General features: G+C 33.3%; 3 protein-coding genes across 4 annotated transcripts; all 3 read left to right on the top strand.

The window, feature by feature from the left end:
• The first annotated feature begins 205 nt into the window (after nt 1-205).
• On the top strand, nt 206-5,506 carry LOC107487410 (uncharacterized). 2 transcript variants are annotated; one of them, XM_016108049.3, is made up of 14 exons: nt 206-357; nt 484-574; nt 785-895; nt 1,203-1,300; nt 1,396-1,488; nt 1,627-1,769; nt 1,995-2,067; nt 2,166-2,211; nt 2,316-2,425; nt 2,787-2,894; nt 2,973-3,032; nt 3,352-3,413; nt 3,868-4,180; nt 4,500-5,506. In XM_016108049.3, the coding sequence occupies exons 1-14, from the start codon at nt 277-279 to the stop codon at nt 5,247-5,249; spliced, it is 2,139 nt and encodes a 712-aa protein (XP_015963535.1). In that variant the 5' UTR covers nt 206-276; the 3' UTR covers nt 5,250-5,506. The 2 variants fall into 2 exon arrangements, with proteins under 2 accessions (XP_015963535.1, XP_052117216.1); XM_052261256.1 differs by having other exon boundaries at nt 785-832.
• Nucleotides 5,507-7,688: 2,182 nt separating this feature from the next.
• On the top strand, nt 7,689-11,609 carry LOC107487411 (G2/mitotic-specific cyclin-1). Its single transcript, XM_016108050.3, has 11 exons — nt 7,689-7,986; nt 8,077-8,203; nt 8,359-8,415; nt 8,585-8,630; nt 8,771-8,911; nt 9,013-9,141; nt 10,142-10,231; nt 10,331-10,552; nt 10,666-10,764; nt 10,886-11,064; nt 11,154-11,609. Exons 1-11 carry the CDS (start codon nt 7,932-7,934, stop codon nt 11,299-11,301), a joined length of 1,293 nt encoding a protein of 430 aa, XP_015963536.1. The 5' UTR covers nt 7,689-7,931; the 3' UTR covers nt 11,302-11,609.
• A 6,249-nt stretch (nt 11,610-17,858) lies between these two features.
• On the top strand, nt 17,859-19,677 carry LOC107487412 (phosphoserine aminotransferase 2, chloroplastic). Its single transcript, XM_016108051.3, has one exon. It carries the CDS (start codon nt 18,041-18,043, stop codon nt 19,310-19,312), a length of 1,272 nt encoding a protein of 423 aa, XP_015963537.1. The 5' UTR covers nt 17,859-18,040; the 3' UTR covers nt 19,313-19,677.
• The last annotated feature ends 870 nt before the right edge of the window (nt 19,678-20,547 follow it).

The raw sequence follows: 20,547 nt of genomic DNA on the forward strand, positions 1-20,547 counted from the left end.
TAAATAATATTTTTATATTTTTATATTAAAATATATTTTTACGAGAAACTCTTATTTTCAACTCACATAAAAATATGAAAATACATCCTTTTAAGGATAATACCCTAGTTCAGTAATTATTTTCTTTAAGTTTAAATCCATCCAAATAAACAAAAATGGTTTTTTCCCCTTCAATTAAGAAAGTAATATTTCCATAAATAAATAAGTTGAAATAAAGAAGGAGGAAGTAACTCCCACTACTGGCGAGCTTTGTGCGGAAACGTTTTCGGAGCTCTAATGGCGGTTCCACTCAGAATGAGCAACAACAATAAGCGTGCTGTGCTTGCTCGTTTGAAATCCCTCATCAACACACAGCAGGTAACACTAAAACACTACCCTTCTTCTCTCGTCTTTCAGTTTGCTTTTTTCTTTTTTGGTTCAGGCAATTTATCGAACACTTCGTGAGTGTTAACATCTCTTTTGTCCTTTGGTTCAATTTCTCAGTTGCAGAGGTTCTGCACTTCTATGCAGCCCAAAGGGAAACTGGATGATCGCTTGTCTCCAAAAGGGGACTTAGATTACTCGGCTCTGAAAGGTAGCTATGATTATGCATTTTCTTTTGCTCATTATTGATGGGTTGTAGTTTCCATTTCTTATGTTAACATCATTGCAACTAATTTTAGGTAGAATTCTTGCAGAGACATATGTAAATTTCCATGTAATCATGTGTGTGTATTTCTTTTTAAACCATGTTAATGGGTTTGACTAAAGCCTGAGCTGGTTTTAATTGTGACCTATTGTTCAGAACGCAATGACTTCTTGAAATGGAAGACTCTGGACGCTAGTAAGCTTGGTATAACTACTTCTAAGCTTTCGAATCTATCTCAGATTGTCTTGAAGCATCTTGACCTCGTAGGTTAGGATTTTCTTAAACCTCACTCTGCATTATTTAAGAGAGACCGTTGACAAGCTTGCAAAAAACATTGCAATGTTCCTCTTCCTATTGAAATGATAAAAGATGAGCATTGCCATCTTTGCTTGTTCTTCCCCACCCTTGAAAAGGGTTCTTGCTTGATTTTAGACAAACTTGGGCGTTTTATAAAACTGGATCTCTACACACACACATACACACAAGGATTTTGGTGCTAGATACATCTTACACTTTTTTCAATACCCATATTTTGTTCTTCAATAATTATATTCTTTTTACCTTCAAATTACAGGATTTAAGTCCTATTTGGTAGGTGGGTGTGTGAGAGATCTACTATTGAATAGAACTCCAAAAGATTTTGATGTCATCACCACAGCGGAGCTTCATGAGGTTTTATGACAGTGATTCAATTTATTGACTAAATAAGCGCGGCATACCTTTTTGATGAGTTTTGACGAACATTTAGTGTCCTCAATATCTGACAGGTGAAAAAGCATTGTCGTAAAATAGGCCATGCTATAATTGTAGGGCGACGTTTTCCAGTATGCCTTGTTAATGTAAAAGGTTCTCAAATAGAGGTTTGTCCGTTGAGTAGTTATACTTGATTAGCTTTTCTCTTTCTTTAGTCTACTACTTACATGTAGGTTTTAGTGTGCTCTTCATTGGAGATTCTTCTTTGTAACGTATTTCAACAAAATTTACAAATACTGAATCAGATAACCAGTTTTGCGACAGAGGCACAGACATTTGAAGGGAGTGACCAAGTTCGACGCACTCTATTGCCCAAATCCAAATGCAATAATGAAGAAGACTTAATTCGCTGCAAAAACTCCTTGTACAGAGACTTCACAATTAATAGGTGTTAATGGATTTTTTGTTTCCAGTTTTCTTAAAAGAATTTGGAGAGGGTCTATTGGTTTGTGTGTTTAATTTCAGTTTTTGAAAAAATTGTTTCTCTTTAAAACCGAGTGCTGCTATAGGTTACAAATAATATAGGAAAGAGCAGTAACAGCTTGTTTTTATCTAAGATAGTTAACTTTATACATACACTGCCTTATTAATCCATTTCTGGTTGTGGAAGCAGTTTATTTTATGACCCCTCTGCTAATAAGATATATGATTATGCCAATGGAATCGCTGATTTGAGGTCCTTGAAGGTAACTTTTTATTGAACTTGTTAATAAATGTTTACACCCAAGCATGACTAACTTGTGAGTATGTTGATATATATTTGTGCTTTGTAATGTGGATTCAGCTTGAAACTGTGATCCCTGCTCAACTGTCCTTCAAAGAGGACCCTGGTAGGTATTATCCTGCTCTCATTAGCATGTTAGATGAGATGCCTTTGACCATATTGATTATCATGCACAATGAAAATGAAGTTGCATCTGAAATTTCTTTGTAGGGAGAATTTTGCGTGGCTTCAGAATGGCAGCTCGACTAGGTTTATCATTATCAAGGGAGATTGAGGCTGCTATTTTGGCTTATTCTTCACAAGTTAAGAACATGAACAAGGTATATCAATTGAAATTTTATGATGGTATGCTTCCTGAATGGGTGACCACCAAGCGAGAATATACTTTGCTGCTGCATACTGCATGAATTTGTAATAAGAAGAATTATTTCATCTTTTTAATTTTACTAGTATGCTTCCACTTACATATGTTGTAACTATACATGGGCAAGTGTAAAAATGCTGTCCTTTTTCTTTCTTTTCTCTCTCTTTTTTTATTTGATATAGCATTGTTATTGACACACCTGGCAAAGGTATACGTACCTATTATAAAAAGTGCTCAAGGTTTTCTTTTTTGGATGTGAAAGTAATTATGGTTTTTGTTTTGTCATTCCTCCTGCTTCTGGTCTTTATGTTTCTCAGACTAAATTACTGACTGAGGTGAACTATATGCTGTCTTATGGAGCTGCTGAGCCATCTTTGCGCTTGCTCTGGAAATTCAAGTTGCTTGAGTTTTTATTTCCTGTGCATGTAAGTGGATTTGAGTTGCTGACTAATTGAACATTATGCCTTATACAAAACAATTGTTAACTCATTAGCCGGTTATAGGCAGCATATCTTGATGAACAGGTGGATAAAGAAGGTGTTCTTGCTTCCAATATGTTGATGGTAAGTTACACTGGAAAAATAATTGTAGACTGAGCCTTTTAAGATATTTTTTTCTTCCGCGAATGCAACTGCTAAAATGAAATTTATTTTTTTTCTCATGATAATTGGTGAAGATTCTGCTTTCTAAAAGTCAACTAAATTGGAGATATTGGATTTGTCATGTTGCTTACAGTACATCAATCTCTGATTAGTTTGTCTGAAGAAAGATTAGAAGACAAAAAATGGATGTATCAGAACTTTTTGTATCCCTATATCATGCATGCCTGTGCCTGGTACCACTTTTCTGCTTTCACCTCTTGCAGTTCTGTTACTTTTGCAGAAATTATTCCTCCATCTGGATAATTTGGTGGCATGTGATCGGCCTTCTGATTGCACTCTATGGTAAGTGGTTTATGGTAAGTGGTTGCTTGTTGCAAGAAACTGTTTTTCATAAAAAATAAATATTTGACCTTAAGTTTAGAACTAGTTTTTCTTCAACCAGGGTTAGATGGTATTAGGAACCTGATCATTTGAGAGATAGGAGAAGTAGAAACTGATTACTAGTAAAACTAGTCCAAGGCCTAATGAATCCCCAATTGAGATCAAACAATTCTGATCTGGGACTTAAGTCCTATACCTTGCAATTGGGTTCTAGCTTGCCACCATGCTCTGCAGTCCTTACTATGGTCAAAGAGCCCAAAACTCTATAACCTCCATCAGAATTCCATATTTTTAATGTGGGACTCAAGTCCCATGCCTTCATATTGAAACTACAAATATGAAAGTAAAAGATATGCTAGGTATCCATCTATAGTGGTGCATGTCTGAGACATGATTGTATGTTTGTGTGATACAGGATTGGGTTGCTAGCATTTCACCTGGCATTAATAAATAACCCGCAAGAAGCCCTTGTGGTGTGGGCTCTTGCTTCTATTCTATATCATGGGAATTGGAAAGACGGTGTTAAATTCGCTAAAGAACATGCAGAAGTGACTGTTAATTTTGCACCTGAAATAAGGATGTCCTGTTTGAACAAATCGGAAGAAGAAATTGCAAAAGCAGTCACTGAATTGGCATCTCATGTGATACACTCTGTATGTGTGCTGGTTAATAATGATAGTCTTCGTCAATCCATGGCTAGATATCCATCTTCTCCATGCTCTGGCACTGTAAGTAAATATTTATTTTTATGTATATATTTTACTAGCATTTGACATTTTGCATGGTGGATACTGGATTGATTGCATAATAGTTGCTCAGGATCAAGTTCTGTTCTAATCAACTGTGCTATTTAAACATGCCATAGTTAGCCATTCTTTGTTATACTTCACTGTTTCTGGTTGGACCTTGTTAACTTTTAGTAGTTTTTGGCTTGAAAATAAAATATCTATGTAGATCATTCATTTATGTCCATGTGAAAACATGTTACTTTGTGGTACTTCATATGGTCTCACTCTAACTGAAAACCCAAAATGGTGTGGCATTCAGGTATTTGTACCAGGGAAAAAAGGGCAGATTGTTGGTGATATTTTCAGAGTGCTAGTCAATGATGTCCAACTGTATAGGAGTGAAAGAAAAGGTTCAAAGATAAAATATGGCATGCTTAGCCGGGGCAGTATTGAAGAGACTAGATATGTTTTCGGCAAAATTGTTCTCAACACTATGATTAGTTGCATTGTTGGGAACAAGGATGATTTTGAGGCTGAAAAATGTCATCTTAAGACTCAGGACACTGAGGAAAGTGGCCAGTCGCAAATTTCAAATTCAGTAATCCATAAATCGGTTGCAAGGAAACATGAAAGACAAGCTTTATCACCAAGTCCAGAAAGTAAGCAAGGAAAAATCAAGAAACAGAAACTGGTTGACAATGACCGTGTTCCAGAGCAGAAAGTGGACATGGCGAGCCATGAATTGGTTTTCAAGGAAACCAGTCAAGAGTGGCAGAAGCAAGCAAAATTAACTCAGAAGGTTGATCCATCTATGATGAAGGGCTTTGTGCCGAAAATGAAAAAACATCCAATAAAGCATCCAGCGAGGCCTATGAAGACAGTCAAACAGAACTCACACACACCATCACAATTTAAAGTGTCTAAGAATCATCATGAAGTAGCTGACAGCTGCAACATAAATGTGGATGCAAAAGCAACAAATAAGTCACACTTAAAGAAGAAAAGGTCCCAATCATCATCTGATGAAAAAGTTTTGAAGCATTCCCTCTCCAGTCTCTTCAGAAAATGAATACTGGTTGGAACTTGGAACCGGCATAGTTTAGAAACTAAACATATAGAGGAGTTGTATTAGATCTCTTTCCTCTTTTTTAGTCCCAAAATTTTTTACTGATTTAAAAGTAGGCTTTCAGTTCTTTAGAGTTTACTTGCCATCATTAGGGGATACCCCCTCCCTTGTTTGATTGTGATGGGAGAAAAAAAAAAAGGAAAGGAAAGAACATATATATACTTTTCAATATGAACAAGATTCATAGGAATTAGTCTCAAGCTGGATGAAAATCACATATTGTGTGTGGAATGGATTTCATTGATGGCTTTTTGTGAGCTTTAAAAACTAGGGCATGCAATCAGGTATTCAAATATGCAACTTTTTTATGAATAGACATCTGTGTGGAACATTATTAGAAAACATATAAAGGTAGGTTTTACTCCTTGTTTTCGCTTCGTTAGCTTCACAATGAACTAGCTTTTCAATTCAAATGTGAGACCAAATTCTTGAAGAGCTTTAAGAATTTTTTTTTATTTGGAAGTAAATACGTACGTAATCGTATGATGGATGAATCAGATATGTGAGCACGTGTATCACACTCACAATTTGAAATATGACAACTCAAATGAGTTTGTTGCATAGCATTTATTTTATATTATATATATATATAGCTAGACATGTCAACGAAGTGGGCTAGATTTGCCAAATTCAATTTTCTTTATTTTTGTTTAATAAAAATTTAAAACGTAATCTAGTAATCATAAGGGGAAAAAAAATTCTCTAGTTTCATCTAGTTTCATCTTTGCGTCATGAGCAATTGATAGATAATCATAATAAAAGGGATTTTGTGAGGAGACAAAAATGTCCTTTTGCTTTTTTGATGTGATACAATGTCTAAGTTTAAGAGTTTTTTTTTAAATCAATAAAATAAATATCAGGATTAAATACAAATACGCGTTAAAAAATTTAGATTTTTATATTTTATTATTTAAATTGGACGATTTTTTTATAAATAATTTTTAACATTTAGGTCATAACTTGCCAGATGAAATGAATTTTAAGAAATTTTCAATAAAAATGTTAAAATTGGATATTTTATTATATATCTCGTTTTTATTTTACATATATCTCTCCTTCTCATAGATGAGATATGTTTAAAAATATTATCTATATCTATTATTTTTATATTTATTTTTAGAAAAAAAAAAAAACACCTTAAGTTTAAGTGCCGTTGATATTAGATTTTTCTCTGATAAGAAAGAAGCCAGGGAGATAAGGAAATTGCCATCAATGTGGATACAATATTGTTGAAGGTACAAAGTTTTTTCTTCTTCCGAATATGAAACATTACATGCAATTTTTTTTTTTTATTTATTGATGGAAGATTCAAGATAAACTCACTAAGTGAATCTAATTTGTTTTTCATAGATTTGGCTCGGTGCTCTTAAATCGGCATTCATCATGATGAGTTGATGACTCAACAAACCCACTCCAAATATTTGATGATTGTCATTTCCTTATCTATTCTATTACTCTTATTGGATTTCCCCCCTAATTAATGCATGAATGTTAATAAAGATTATATTATGTTTTAAAAGAAATTAGAAACAAAATAAGATGAGAGAAGCCATAAGCAAATCAAGGAGAAAAAAATGGGGTCAAATGGGAAAGTGCGGTAGAGCGGCATATAGGAGCGTCCTTAATAATAGAAGGAAGAAGGAATCAAAGCAAAGATTAACAATTCCATCCCAATGATTTAGTTTAGTTCATACATTAGAGATTTCACATTTCTTTTGCCATGATTCTATATGATTCACATAATTACTTTAACTTGATGTTTTTTTTAAATTTTTCTTTACCAAAATCCTATCCAGCTAAAAAGTTTTAAGCTGATTCTTTTTTTGAGCAAATTAATCTAATTATGCAATAGAATTACATTACATTATAATATATTCGAATATTTTCATCTTGAATTGCTATTATCTCACTAATGAGTTATTATAACTTAAACGGTATAATCTCCCCCAAAATAATTTTTACAAATAACAAATAGAGTTAGTGTTTTAACATATTTTAAATTCTTAGTTTTGGCATGTGTTTATTAATTATAAAAATTATTTTGACTCATCAAAACTTATGAATGAGCAGGTATTATTAAAAGATATTATACTATTAATATTATCAAATCATATAATTTTATTCATAAAACTTACAAAATAGTGAAGAAGGTAAATGTGATTTTGAAAAACAAGGCATCTTTGCTGCAACAACACGCCTCTTCCCACATGCCAACCATATTATTACCGTTGCCAGAGACATATTTAGACATAAAAATAGAAAAAAAGTAATGAATTAATAAATAAATAAACAAATAAATAATATTAACATAATAAATAAATAACACAAAGTTTATTATCATGTTATGCCAGCCTTAGCCTAATCCAACGGTCACAAGTGACTAGCCGTTGAGTTTTGAACACACACAATCACAATTCACAAATACCCCCAACAATGGTTTCACTCTCCTCAGTGTGCCATTGGTAAGTGAGTGTACCCACTCTCTCTTCTCTCTCTTCTTCAACTTTCTGGATCCACCGAATTTGAATTATTGATGCACATCTTCTGAAGATTGGGATTTTGGGGGTGTGATTGATTGTTCATTAACTGAGAGAAAGAAAGAAAGAAAGGAAGGAAAAATTAAAAATGGTGATTTCTGATGAGAACATCTCTAACTCAATCAACCCCACAAATCTCCAAGGTATAAACTTTATGGGTGTAGTGAAAATTTTCAACCTTGAATTTTTATGCAAAGGTTGTAATATTTGGGTTTTTTCTTTTTTTTCAATAGGAGGTTTAGATTATATGGATACAAAAAAAGCTGGGCAGAAGAATAGAAGAGCTTTAAGTGTTATCAATCAGACTGTGGTGGAAAGTAGACATTACCCTTGCATTTTGAACAAAAGGACATTTGCAGAGTAATTTTCTCTAGCCATTCTCTTTGCCATTCTACATCTATTGTCCTATTCTGTTTTTCTGTTGTTTTTAAATTTTAATACTTTGGTTCTATTTTTTTTTTTTTGAGGTGTTTTTAAATTTTAATACTTTGGTTCTATTTTTTTGGGGTGCCCAGAAAACATGAAGTTTGTGAGAAGAAGCAGGTGGATCCAGTGCACCGACCCATCACAAGGTTAGGAATTAGAATAATGATGACCTGGTGGCTGGTAGTGTATTAAAAAGTTTTGAAAATTGAAATTTTAAAAATTTAAAATCTACTTCAAGATTCAACTTTAGTTTGCTTTCATACAAGATTCAATTTGATGTGTATTCTTTTCTGGTTTGCTTTTATATTATGTTAGGAGGTTTGCTGCAAAAATTGCTACCACACAACAGTCTCGGAATGAGGTAGTCTTTTTATTTTTATTTTTTTGTTATTATTTTGGGTCCTCTCTATGTTCTTTGGTGAAATTATTGCACTACAAGCAGATCTTGACTTTTTGAAGCATTGAAAACTGTGGTAATGGTGAGGTCAATTTTGATTATAGGAAAACAAAAGGAATACAAACAAATCCAATCAGTTTGGAGAGTATATACTCATTGACGATGAACATAAGTCAGTGGAAGATCAGCCGGTGCCAATGTCTCTGGAGCAAACAGGGCAATTGGACAATGATTCAGATCAGATGGTATGTTTTTACCTGTTCAAGATTCTTTTTTTTGTTCCTCAGATCCATATCAAAGCTCAATTAGTGACTAAAATGTATTAAATATAAACTGGCTCTGTTAGGAGGAAGTTGAGATGGAGGATATAGACGTTGAAGAGCCCCTTGTGGACATTGATAGTGGTGATGCAAATAATACTCTTGCAGTTGTGGACTATATTGAAGAACTTTATATCCATTACAGAAAAATGGAGGTACATTTGGAAACTGAAAATGAATAATAGCTTGCATTTCCTCATAGGCATGTAAATTATTCGTTAAGGCTGGGTTTGGTAAAACTTTTTCAAGAGGAGTTTGTGGTTTTAAAAAGTACAAGCACCTCATTTTACATTTGGTAAATTAAAAATGTCCAAGTGCTTGTGCTAACCTTCACAAACTTTAACACAATCTTCATATATTTTTTATTTTTTAACCTAATCTTTACAAATTTCAACACAAATAAATCTCTATCACATATTAGGTATGAACTTCTATCTATTTATATTATTTTTTTGTGCGTTGTTTTTGTATTTTTTCGGTAGATCTATTATGTTTGTTTGTTTTTTGTATTTTTTCAATCATAAAATTTTTCTTGCATGAACATTAATTATAATAACAACATGTATATACATACTAAATATAGATGTAAATATAGATATATAATCATAAGAGTAGTTTATTTGAGATATGCGTCCTATTTTTTGTGATCCGTAAAGATGAGCCAATATATAGGTGGATAATAGAAGTAAATATTTAAACTCTAAAATTTGAGTTAGGTAATTTAGTATTATTAATGACGATGTTTAGAGTAAAATAAATTTTTATGATACTTATATAAAATTTTAAAGTTAAAAAAATAAAAGAGTTTATTTATTATATTTATGTTTATTATGAATTTTTTATTTTAAAATATTATATAAAATTTTAAAGAATTTGAAAAAATAAATTATTTTTTGTTATAAACATGTTTATTATAATTTTTTTACCAAACACAATTATGGTGATTGTGCTTGTTAAAAGTCATTTTTAATTTGATTTTACCAAACGCAAGTGCTGCAGTTTTCATAAGCTATTTTCAAAAAATAAAAGCTTTACCAAACCAAGTCTAAGTAAGCCTAAATGGTATGAATACGAAGATCTAACTTCCATTGGAGCAGATTTCAGTTTTAAATTTTGGAATTCAAAGCTAATTTCAGAGTTGTTCTATATATGCAGAGGACTAGTTGTGCCTCGCCAAATTATATGGCGCAACAATTTGACATTAACGAAAGGATGAGGGCTATACTGATTGACTGGCTAATTGAGGTAAATTGAATGTTAACCCTCTAAACAATCACTAATAGTCGGCATCCTCGCTCGATATTGTTGAGTACTGATAGATGCTTGTGTTTATGGACCTTGCAGGTGCATGATAAGTTTGAGCTCATGCATGAAACATTGTTCCTTACAGTTAACCTCATAGATAGATTCTTGGAAAAGCAGACAGTGGTAAGAAAGAAGCTTCAGTTGGTTGGTCTAGTTGCAATGCTTTTGGCATGCAAGTATGAGGAAGTTTCTGTGCCTGTTGTTAGTGATTTGATCCTTATATCAGACAAGGCATATACAAGGAATGAAGTTCTGGATATGGTAATATATATGTTTTCCTTGTTTAGTACTACCATCTTAACATATATGCATGCATTTATAGAGAAAATAAACTGATATTTATTTGTTTATTTTTCTCTTATAAACCCTTTCAGGAGAAGTTGATGCTGAACACATTGCACTTTAACATGTCTGTTCCAACAGCATATGTTTTCATTAGAAGGTTCCTAAAGGCAGCACAAGCAGACAGAAAGGTAGCAACATGCTTGATAAAATTCATAGTTAAAAACTCTCATATTTCTTATTATGATGATGATCATTGATATGGTTAAAATTACTAACTTCTTAATTGATACTTACTCTCACCATGGACAGCTTGAGCTACTAGCTTTCTTCTTGGTAGAGCTATCTCTAGTGGAGTATGAGATGCTTAAGTTCTCGCCATCTTTGCTAGCTGCAGCTGCAGTTTATACAGCTCAATGCACAGTTTTCGGCTTCAGACAGTGGAGCAAGACATGTGAATGGCATACCAATTACACAGAAGAGCAATTATTGTAAGCACATATTCATTCATTCATTCAATTCAAGTACTGAATTGAACATAGTGCATCATGTGCTAATGTAATTTCCTTGTGACGCGCAGAGAGTGCTCGAGTTTAATGGTTGGTTTCCACCAGAAGGCAGGGTCAGGGAAACTTACAGGGGTGCATAGGAAGTACTGTTCTTCAAAGCACAACTACACTGCAAAATGTGAAGCAGCAAGTTTTCTTCTTGATAACTCATTGTTGTAGCAGCCACATGTATAGCTAGCTATTAACAAAACAGCCACAACTACAAACTTGACTTTTACTTGGGTTGCATATTTGGGGAATCATAGATTTTATTTCTAGGATCATCCCCCTCTGATGATGCTTTTTCTTACTTCTAAATTTACTTTCATTTTAGTCCCTTTACTTTTACATTATGTTCCTATGGTGAGAACATAACTTTGTCCAAATCTGTATTTCTTCTTGTTCCATTCAACAAAATAATGGAAATGATTGGTATAGAAACAATTTCATTCATTATGAGAAGTATTTGATTATTGCTCTTTGCCCAACATGTATAATGTAGTGTTTTTTTTTTCTTTTTTAACAAAATGTGTGTATGGTTTAATTCATGATTACTCTTTAGTTGACAATTCAAACAATCATCTTGAAGAGAATCCACGAGCATTGATAGGAAACTTCTGTCGAATTCAAGATGCAGCAACTAACCAAGCAATTGAACCATAAGAATTGTTGCCAATTTGGGCTCATGTATCATTTGAACCATAATATATTACTAGAGAAAAATGTTTTAAAAAACTCATATTTGTACCTAGATTGATATTTGAACTTTTTTACAATAGATTGAAATTTTAAATTTTATATATGGGTTACCCACCAAAAACGCCCCCGAATTATTCAATTGTCGACAAAAATGGACCTGAATTTTACTATCAATAAAAATACCTTGAAATAATTTAAAAACATTACTATCAATAAAAATACCTTGAAATAATTTAAAAACACAACAACAATATCCAACCGTAAATCTATATTTTCAAAAAATATCTTAGATATTGAATTTTGAGGTGATATTATTATTCTTAAAATTTGGTGATTTTTTTCTAAGTATATATTTTTTTGTGATTTTTTAAAAGTATTATTAGTTGTTAACAAAAAAATTACAAAAAAATATATACTCAACGAAAAATCACCAAATTTTAAGGATGATAATATCTTATTTTTTTAATCATGCTTGCAAAAAATTGCATTAAAATTCAATGTCTAATATATTTTTTGAGAAATACATATTTAATATTAGATAATCTTGCAAACAAACTAACATTAAATATGTATTTCTCAAAAAATACATTAGAGATTGAATTTTGATGTATTTTTTTGCAAGTATGATTATAAAAATGAGATATTATTATTCTTAAAATTTGATATTTTTTGTTATGTATATATTGTTATGTGATTTTTTAAAAGTATTATTGATTGTTAACAAAAAAAAATATGAAAAATCACCAATTTTTATTTATAATAATATCTTATTTTTATAATCATACTTGCAAAAAATTATATCAAAATTCAATCTCTAAAGTATTTTTTAAAAATATATATTTACCGTTAAATATTATTGTTATGTTTTTAAATTATTTGAAGGTATTTTTATCTATGATAAGATTTCGGTGTATTTTTATCATGATTTAGAGACATTTTTTGTAATTAACCCTTTTATATATTTTTTATAAAAATTTTGTATTAATAACTTTAGCAGGTCCTGTTTTCTAAATCTTAAAAAATAAGGGTAAAATATTACACTATAAAATAAATGTGCTTGAACAAATGGGATTTTTTATTTTAATAAATAAATTAATTATAATAATTATGAAAATAAATAATTTCAAAAATATTTACCAAAATAAATACTTTTCTCTTATCTCATTTACACGGTAAACGAGATACATGTATTTTTAAAAAAAAAATTAAAAATAATAAAATTTATTAATAATATCAATAATCCAAACTTTTAGCATGTAATGATGTGGTATATAAAAAGGTCGATAAAAAAGATTAAAATTGATATGTTTGATCAATTAGTACTAAAAAAGAGTACATAAAAGATTTTAGATTAAATTGTGATCTAATTGAATGAATTTAAATTTAAAAAATAAAAATAACGGTTTGCCAATTGTTAGTAGATGTTGATGGAGATAGTAGAAAGAGAATGGAAACGGCTATCTCCCTATTTCCCACGTAGACAGGGAGATAGGGAGATTGTCGTTTCATTCTCTTCCCACTATCTCCATCAACCTCTTCTACTAATTAGCAAACGGTTATTTTTATTTTTTAAATTTAAATCAATCCAATTGGATCATAATTTAATTTAAAATTTTTTATGTGCATTTAAATAATATGAGAGATGGGATTGTCCATTCAAAATAAACATATTAACACGTTTACGTGAAAGGACGTAAGCACGTTTTCTAACTACCCACTATTAATAGTGAGCAGTTAGAAAAAGATAACTATGTTAATAGTGGGACGTGCACTTACGTGCTTTCACATAAATGTGTTAACGTGTTTAGTTTAAATGGACAATTAATTTTTTTTATTATTTAAAATGGATGGTTTATCTTCTTTGTTATTTAAAATCGTCTATTTTCTTTATTATCTGAAACATTGTATTTTTAAAAGTTTGATCCAAACTATATTATTAATATTTTTTATTATTTTTAAAAATTATATTTAATTATTTATAAATACATGGTTTATACTGTAAACGAGATATACGAAAATTGAAATAACACATATATCTCGTTTACACTATAAATGAGATACATACAAAATTATCTCGTTTACAGTGTAAATGAGATAAAAAAGATATATTTATTTCGATAAATATTTTTTAAATTTTTTATTTTAATAATTATTACATTTATTTAATTTATAAAAATAAAAAATCCTAAATAAATGTCAAATTTTAAATTTTATATTATGTATAATAATTTATTGATTAACAATAAAAAAATAGAATTCATATTTGCACCAAATTAGTTGTTAATTTATTAAATTGGTAAATTTTATAAACAATAAAAAAATTAGAATTTAACTAATATTTATTCTAAAAACACATAATAAACTTACTATTAACAAAAAATTTAAATATTTTTATTCAATAAAGATAAATAAAGATATTAAAAATTTAAGTTTTTTATATTTTTAATCAAAATTTTCATAACTTATAAAAACATATAACTTTCGGACACAAGAAACATAAAAAATTAATATCTTTAGTGCAACGGTCTCGAAGTAAATGCAATGCTGAATGTGTAAGCAGTGTGGGTTACAGGGTCAGCCATACAGAATCCGTTGACCCTTGTGCTCCAAGTGTTCATGTGTTCCACCACCAACTATTTATGTTCTGTACTCAATTTTTTAAATCAGGCCAAATGAATTAGGGTAATTTATTATAATAAATAATGAGAATTAAATTTATCAAAATACATAAAATAGAAAACACATATTAAAATATATTTTTTTATAATTTATATAAAATGCGACAGGAATTTCGCAGTTTATTAATACACGTAATCTGCTATAAAAATATCGTAAATTATGTGCTAGGTGAAATAAGCATAAATCGTGACAGGAGTGTCGTGGTTTACGTGTGGATATATAATGTGCATAAACCGGAGTGCAACGGTTTATGCGTTAGTGAGCAATTTGCATAAACATAAAATGAAGTATGTGTATAATTAACAAAAAAATACATAATACACACCTAATTCAATGGAAATAAACTAAGTACAAACACATATAATACAAAAATACATGACAAATCTGACATACATAGGTATCGATGTATCGTCAATGAAAACATAAAATAGTAAGCTACGGCTCCCGCTTGTCCTCATCCTCCTGTTGAGAGTCATGTCCAAATACGCCCAGGAGATGCGACCATGTACCACATATGCTAGAGGATCCGTCTCACTTTGCCTGGCCTCTGGTGCTGCTGTGCTAGAGGATCGACGGGCATGCCCACGCCATATGCAGATGGAGGCGTCCCTCCCATTCCCAATCAACTGTCATACGGGCCGCCAGCAGGCTCATTCAGATCTACGTGTGGCTGGGGTTGAAACCCATGAGAGTCAGACATTTGTGGTTGGTACCGCTGCATATCCTGCATATCTGAGCGGTACCCCTGCGCAACGTCCATCTGGGTCTCAGGCACCTGATCCTGTGGCTGTGGGGTCTGCTGCTGAAGATGCATAGGATTGTCATCCCGGATGAGATCTGCAAAGTTGGAGTAGAACTGTGAACTCCCAACCTCGTGGTCCATATCCATCGTGAAAGTCAGACCCGTCAGGTCATCATACGTCTGGCAAGGGATGTCAGGGTATATCTGGGAGCTCGAAACATGTGTAAGAGGAACCTCCTGAGTCTCCGCCCCTGCCTGCTCAATAGGTCTATCACCAATACCACCGGATGCGACCCCTGATGAACCACCCCAACGCTGAGGATGGCTACGCCGGACACAGTGATCGGCGTGTCCGACTCCGTCACCACCAGATCTGTCATCCTGAATCATGTCATCCGGCCATCGCCACTCACGGTCTGTAGCTCGAGTACCAATGCGTCGTTGCCGCTCGACGCACCTGTTATCAGGCACGTCTGGCATCGGAACCCTAGAAGGCGTCTGGGACGACCCTCTCTGAACAACATCCTGACTGATATCCTCGGCCCTAGGATCGGCAATCAAGGAATCCGGTGACAGAAACCTATGGGCACCCTGAACCTCTTATGAAACCAGGTGAAGTGGACTGTATACTGCTTTACCTTATTCTGTGGTGGAAGTTCGCCAAACAGTTCTTGAAACCACTCCCACGCTGGTTTGCCTTCTTCCATAAACTTCTCAAAATTTGTAAGGCACTCGGATATAGGTAAACCATCCACGGGAAGGCCCAACTAGTATGCTACATCCTGCAGCGTGATAGTGCACTCTTCAAAGGGCATATGAAAGGTACGCGTCTTAGGACGCCACCTCTCAATGAAAGCGCTGACTAAGGGCTCGTCCAACCAGAACCACCTGGCGTTGAGCCTCGCCAGGTGATACAAACCGGCCCTCTCCAGATAGGGTATGATTCTGTCATGCACTGGCATGTTCTGCTGCCTCCGAACACTATAAATACACCTAGTCTGTTGGAGCATGTGACAGAAGAAACCAAACATATAAAAAAATCAACACTAATTTAAAGTAATGTAACACAAAAAGTACAATATTTAAGTTTAAACAGGTAACATACAGTTTCTATTTTCTAATAACAAAATTCAATAAAAGCCATAAACGATTCACAGTCACAAAAATACAATATTTTTTAATCTAAATTAATTAAATACTACATTTTATGATTTAAATAATAATTTAAATCTAAATTTAAATACCTAAATCACAGTCATACGAAAAATATTATGCAAAATATATTAACTAAAAATAACCAAACTAACCTTTTCGTTTATACTTCCAGCAATGTGCGCAACGTTGTTGAATCTGTAAAAACTGCGTGCCTTCGCCATAGTCCCGACTCCGATCTCCACTCAACCAACCCACACTTTTCTCTCTTTTCCTCTCTCTAGAAAGCCTCTTTTTTTCTCTTTAAAAAATTTTATCTCCCGCACAAATGTAACCCGCGAGACCCCTTCAGTGTATTTATACTAACGCATAAACCGCTACACTCTTATCGCGGTTTATGCTTATTTTGCCTAACACGTAATCTACGACACCCCTATAGCAGAATATGTGTATTGATAAACTGTGAGACTCCTGTCGCAGTTTACATAGATTATAAAAAATATATATTTTGGTATGCGATTTTTATTTTATGCATTCTGATAAATTTGATTCCGATATTATTTATTATAGTAAATTGTATTATTATACCTTTGTAATACCTATATTTATATTTTTTAATTATTTTAAAAAAATAAATTGACGAAGTATCTTTTACGGACTCGAATGAGGTGCACTCTTTATACTTGCGAGCGCCGCCAACTTTTGAAAACTGGAGACTTGAACTCACCAAACACATTAACAAAAGAGTCGCGCTCACCCTCTCATCTTCTAAAAAATTATAAAAGGAGAAAAATCATACAAAATTTTATTGTCTTAAAAAAAGGAGAGAGAATAACATAATCAAACACTATAATTCAACAAATATTTCATGCTAACATTTTAAATTGAAAAATGATGTTGTGAGCTCTGTTTTTGTATAAAAAAATAAAAAATTTCCAGTTGTTGAGTTCATTTTCTCTTGCACTCTTGACTCCATGAGGCTAAATGGAAAGTGTACCATTTTCCTTTTGAGACTTGCGATATCAACATGCACCTACCCCTATCCCCATGTTTTGTTCTATATTTTCATGGGTGTAAGTTTGTACGACTTTACTTGGAAGCCAACCGAATCATACATATATTTCCCAAACATAATTTGGAAAAAACATTTTTTTATATTAATTCACCAAAAGTATTCAACAACAATATTGTAATTGTACTCTTTCAGTCTATCCTTTTAGGAAATAAATATCTGTATAACTTATTTCATTACTATTTCTTTATAAAATATAATTTAAAATACCAAACTTTTTTGTGAGAAAGGAAAAAATAAAATAAAAATAACAAAACCAAATATCTCTATGATTTTTTTTAATTTAAAAAAGAGTCTAACCATGAATGCAAACTTGACATTAATGCTGTATGTAATTAATTAACAATAATAATAATAATGTATGCATGACCGAGTATAAATCGTCCCTACTTCAGATTCAGATCTTTGCCCTGACACCAAAACCAGTCACCAAACACTCCATAATAAGCCATTGATTAAAAAAAAAAGCACCAAACTCTGCAAAAAGTTCTCTCTCTTCTTTTTCTTGGTCTCTGTTTCTGTCTCTGTTTCTCTGCTTTTCTCTGCCTTCTGGTTTTTTCACAATAACCGTAACCATGTCGATGTCAATGGCAACTTCAAACCACACTCTCTTCCTCCACAACCCCACCAACCTCACCAACACCACCAACCTTTTCCCAATAACCACCACACGCACCGCCACCACCACCTTCAAACCTATCTCCATCAAATGCACCGCCACCACCCGAACCCAAGCGCCACCACAAGCCTCCACCCAGTTCCAAGATCGGGTCTTCAACTTCGCCGCCGGCCCCGCTACCCTCCCCGAGAATGTCCTCCTGAAGGCCCAATCGGAGCTCTACAACTGGCGCGGCTCAGGAATGAGCGTCATGGAGATGAGCCACAGAGGAAAAGAATTCCTCTCAATAATCCAAAAAGCAGAGTCAGATCTGCGAACCCTCCTCAATATTCCGTCGGAATATTCCGTCCTCTTCCTCCAAGGGGGCGCCACCACCCAATTCGCCGCCATCCCCTTAAACCTCTGCACCCCACAAGACACCGTTGATTACGTCGTCACCGGTTCTTGGTCTGACAAAGCATTCAAGGAAGCACAGAAATACTGCAAACCGAAGGTGATCTGGTCTGGGAAATCCGAAAAATACACAAAGATTCCATCTTTTTCTGGTTTGAATCAATCCACGGACGCCAGGTATTTGCATATTTGCGCCAATGAAACAATTCATGGTGTGGAGTTCAAGGATTACCCTACACCCAAAAACGGTGTTCTTGTTGCTGATATGTCCTCAAATTTTTGCTCCAAGCCTGTGGATGTGTCTAGGTTTGGTTTGATCTATGCTGGTGCACAAAAGAATGTGGGTCCCTCCGGGGTCACCATTGTGATCATAAGGAAAGATCTGATTGGAAATGCTCAGGGTTTGACACCTGTGATGCTGGACTACAAGATCCATGATGAGAACAATTCACTGTATAACACGCCTCCATGCTATGGAATCTACATGTGTGGTTTGGTGTTTGAGGATCTTGTGGAGCAAGGTGGGTTGAAGGAGGTTGAGAAGAAGAACAAGAAGAAGGCTGAGATTTTGTACAATGCAATTGATGACAGCAAAGGGTTCTTTAGGTGCCCTGTTGATAAGTCTGTCAGGTCATTGATGAATGTGCCTTTCACTTTGGAGAAGGCTGAGTTGGAGGTTGAGTTCATTAAGGAAGCTGCTAAGGAGAAGATGGTGCAGCTCAAAGGCCATAGGTCAGTTGGAGGAATGAGGGCTTCGATTTACAATGCTATGCCTTTGGCTGGTGTTGAGAAGTTGGTGGCTTTCATGAAGGATTTCCAAGCAAGGCATGCTTAGAAGCTTCAAAAGGAAGAAGGAAAGGAATACACTTTTATTCCCCATGCTTTTGTCTTTTTTGCTACTACACTCCATAAAGTATCACCTATGGTTCAAGGTTTTTGGCTGATTTTGATTTGGCTATTAGTTAGATATGTCTACTTTTTATGTTTTTTAGTGGTATGTTTGATTTTGAAATTTGGGTCGGCAGGGAAGTGCTTTCATTGCACTTTGCTATTATTGTCGGCTACAAAGTTAAGTATAGCTTAGGTTCCAACTTATGCTTGTTTGGGTTGAGTCTCATGTGATATTTTATTGGATGTTAGATAAAATATATTCTCAATAAATTGAATGAGGATGATAAAACATGTTGAATTACTGTGCTATATTGATTTCCATTATGTATGTCTTATCTATTATTTGTCTTCGTATTTGGCATCCAAACTCAACGAAACCTGGCATTGCTACGTTAGAATAATGAGTAGACACAAGACAATTCTGAATTTGTGCATCGAATCTATCAGATCAGCGGTTCAACTTCGTATTTCTGTTTAGTGTACATTCCTGTAATTATTTTTGCCATTGTCCACCCTAATTCTAGTGATTCTGATTCCGTACTTTGCGGCTCTTCATACCATGCTGCAATCAGCAGTTGGCAAGGGGAGAGCAAGTTGATAAACCCAAACATGGTTATAAAAAAAAGCTGGGGGATTCGTGGATTATAAAAGGAAGAGTAGTGATAACCGATAAATATTGAAATTTTGCTAAGGACACAATTAAGGTTTTACAATTACAAATTGTTTATTGAAATTATCTAAAAGAAATATCAGAAACCTTAAATAGGCCGGAAGATCTGAATGACATTGGATAGCAATACGTTTTTACTCGAGGCATTTTATTACCCCCTCCAAAATAAAGGGTTTCATTTAATCATTAAAAGACGCATCCAGAGACAGTTTATCAAAAAAATTTACGTTGCAAGAGAAATAAGATGCTTATATATCTTTGTAGGAAGAATTTCAAATATTACAGGTACATTTTATTAATTTTAACTGTTGATTTTAATTATAAAGAATATATAACATTAATTAAAATCAACAGTTAAGATTACTGAAACACCGGTACTTTCCTTTCTTATATAGTCAACCAAGAAGCAATTTGCGAACTTGCGGAATCAAACTCTCCCATTGCAACTCAGCTCGCTCCTAGTTAACCATAATAATGTTAATGCGGCAAAAACATTTTTTGTGTGCCAA

The sequence above is a fragment of the Arachis duranensis genome, chromosome 5 (genome assembly GCF_000817695.3).
Source record: "Arachis duranensis cultivar V14167 chromosome 5, aradu.V14167.gnm2.J7QH, whole genome shotgun sequence".
Lineage (NCBI taxonomy): Eukaryota > Viridiplantae > Streptophyta > Magnoliopsida > Fabales > Fabaceae > Arachis > Arachis duranensis.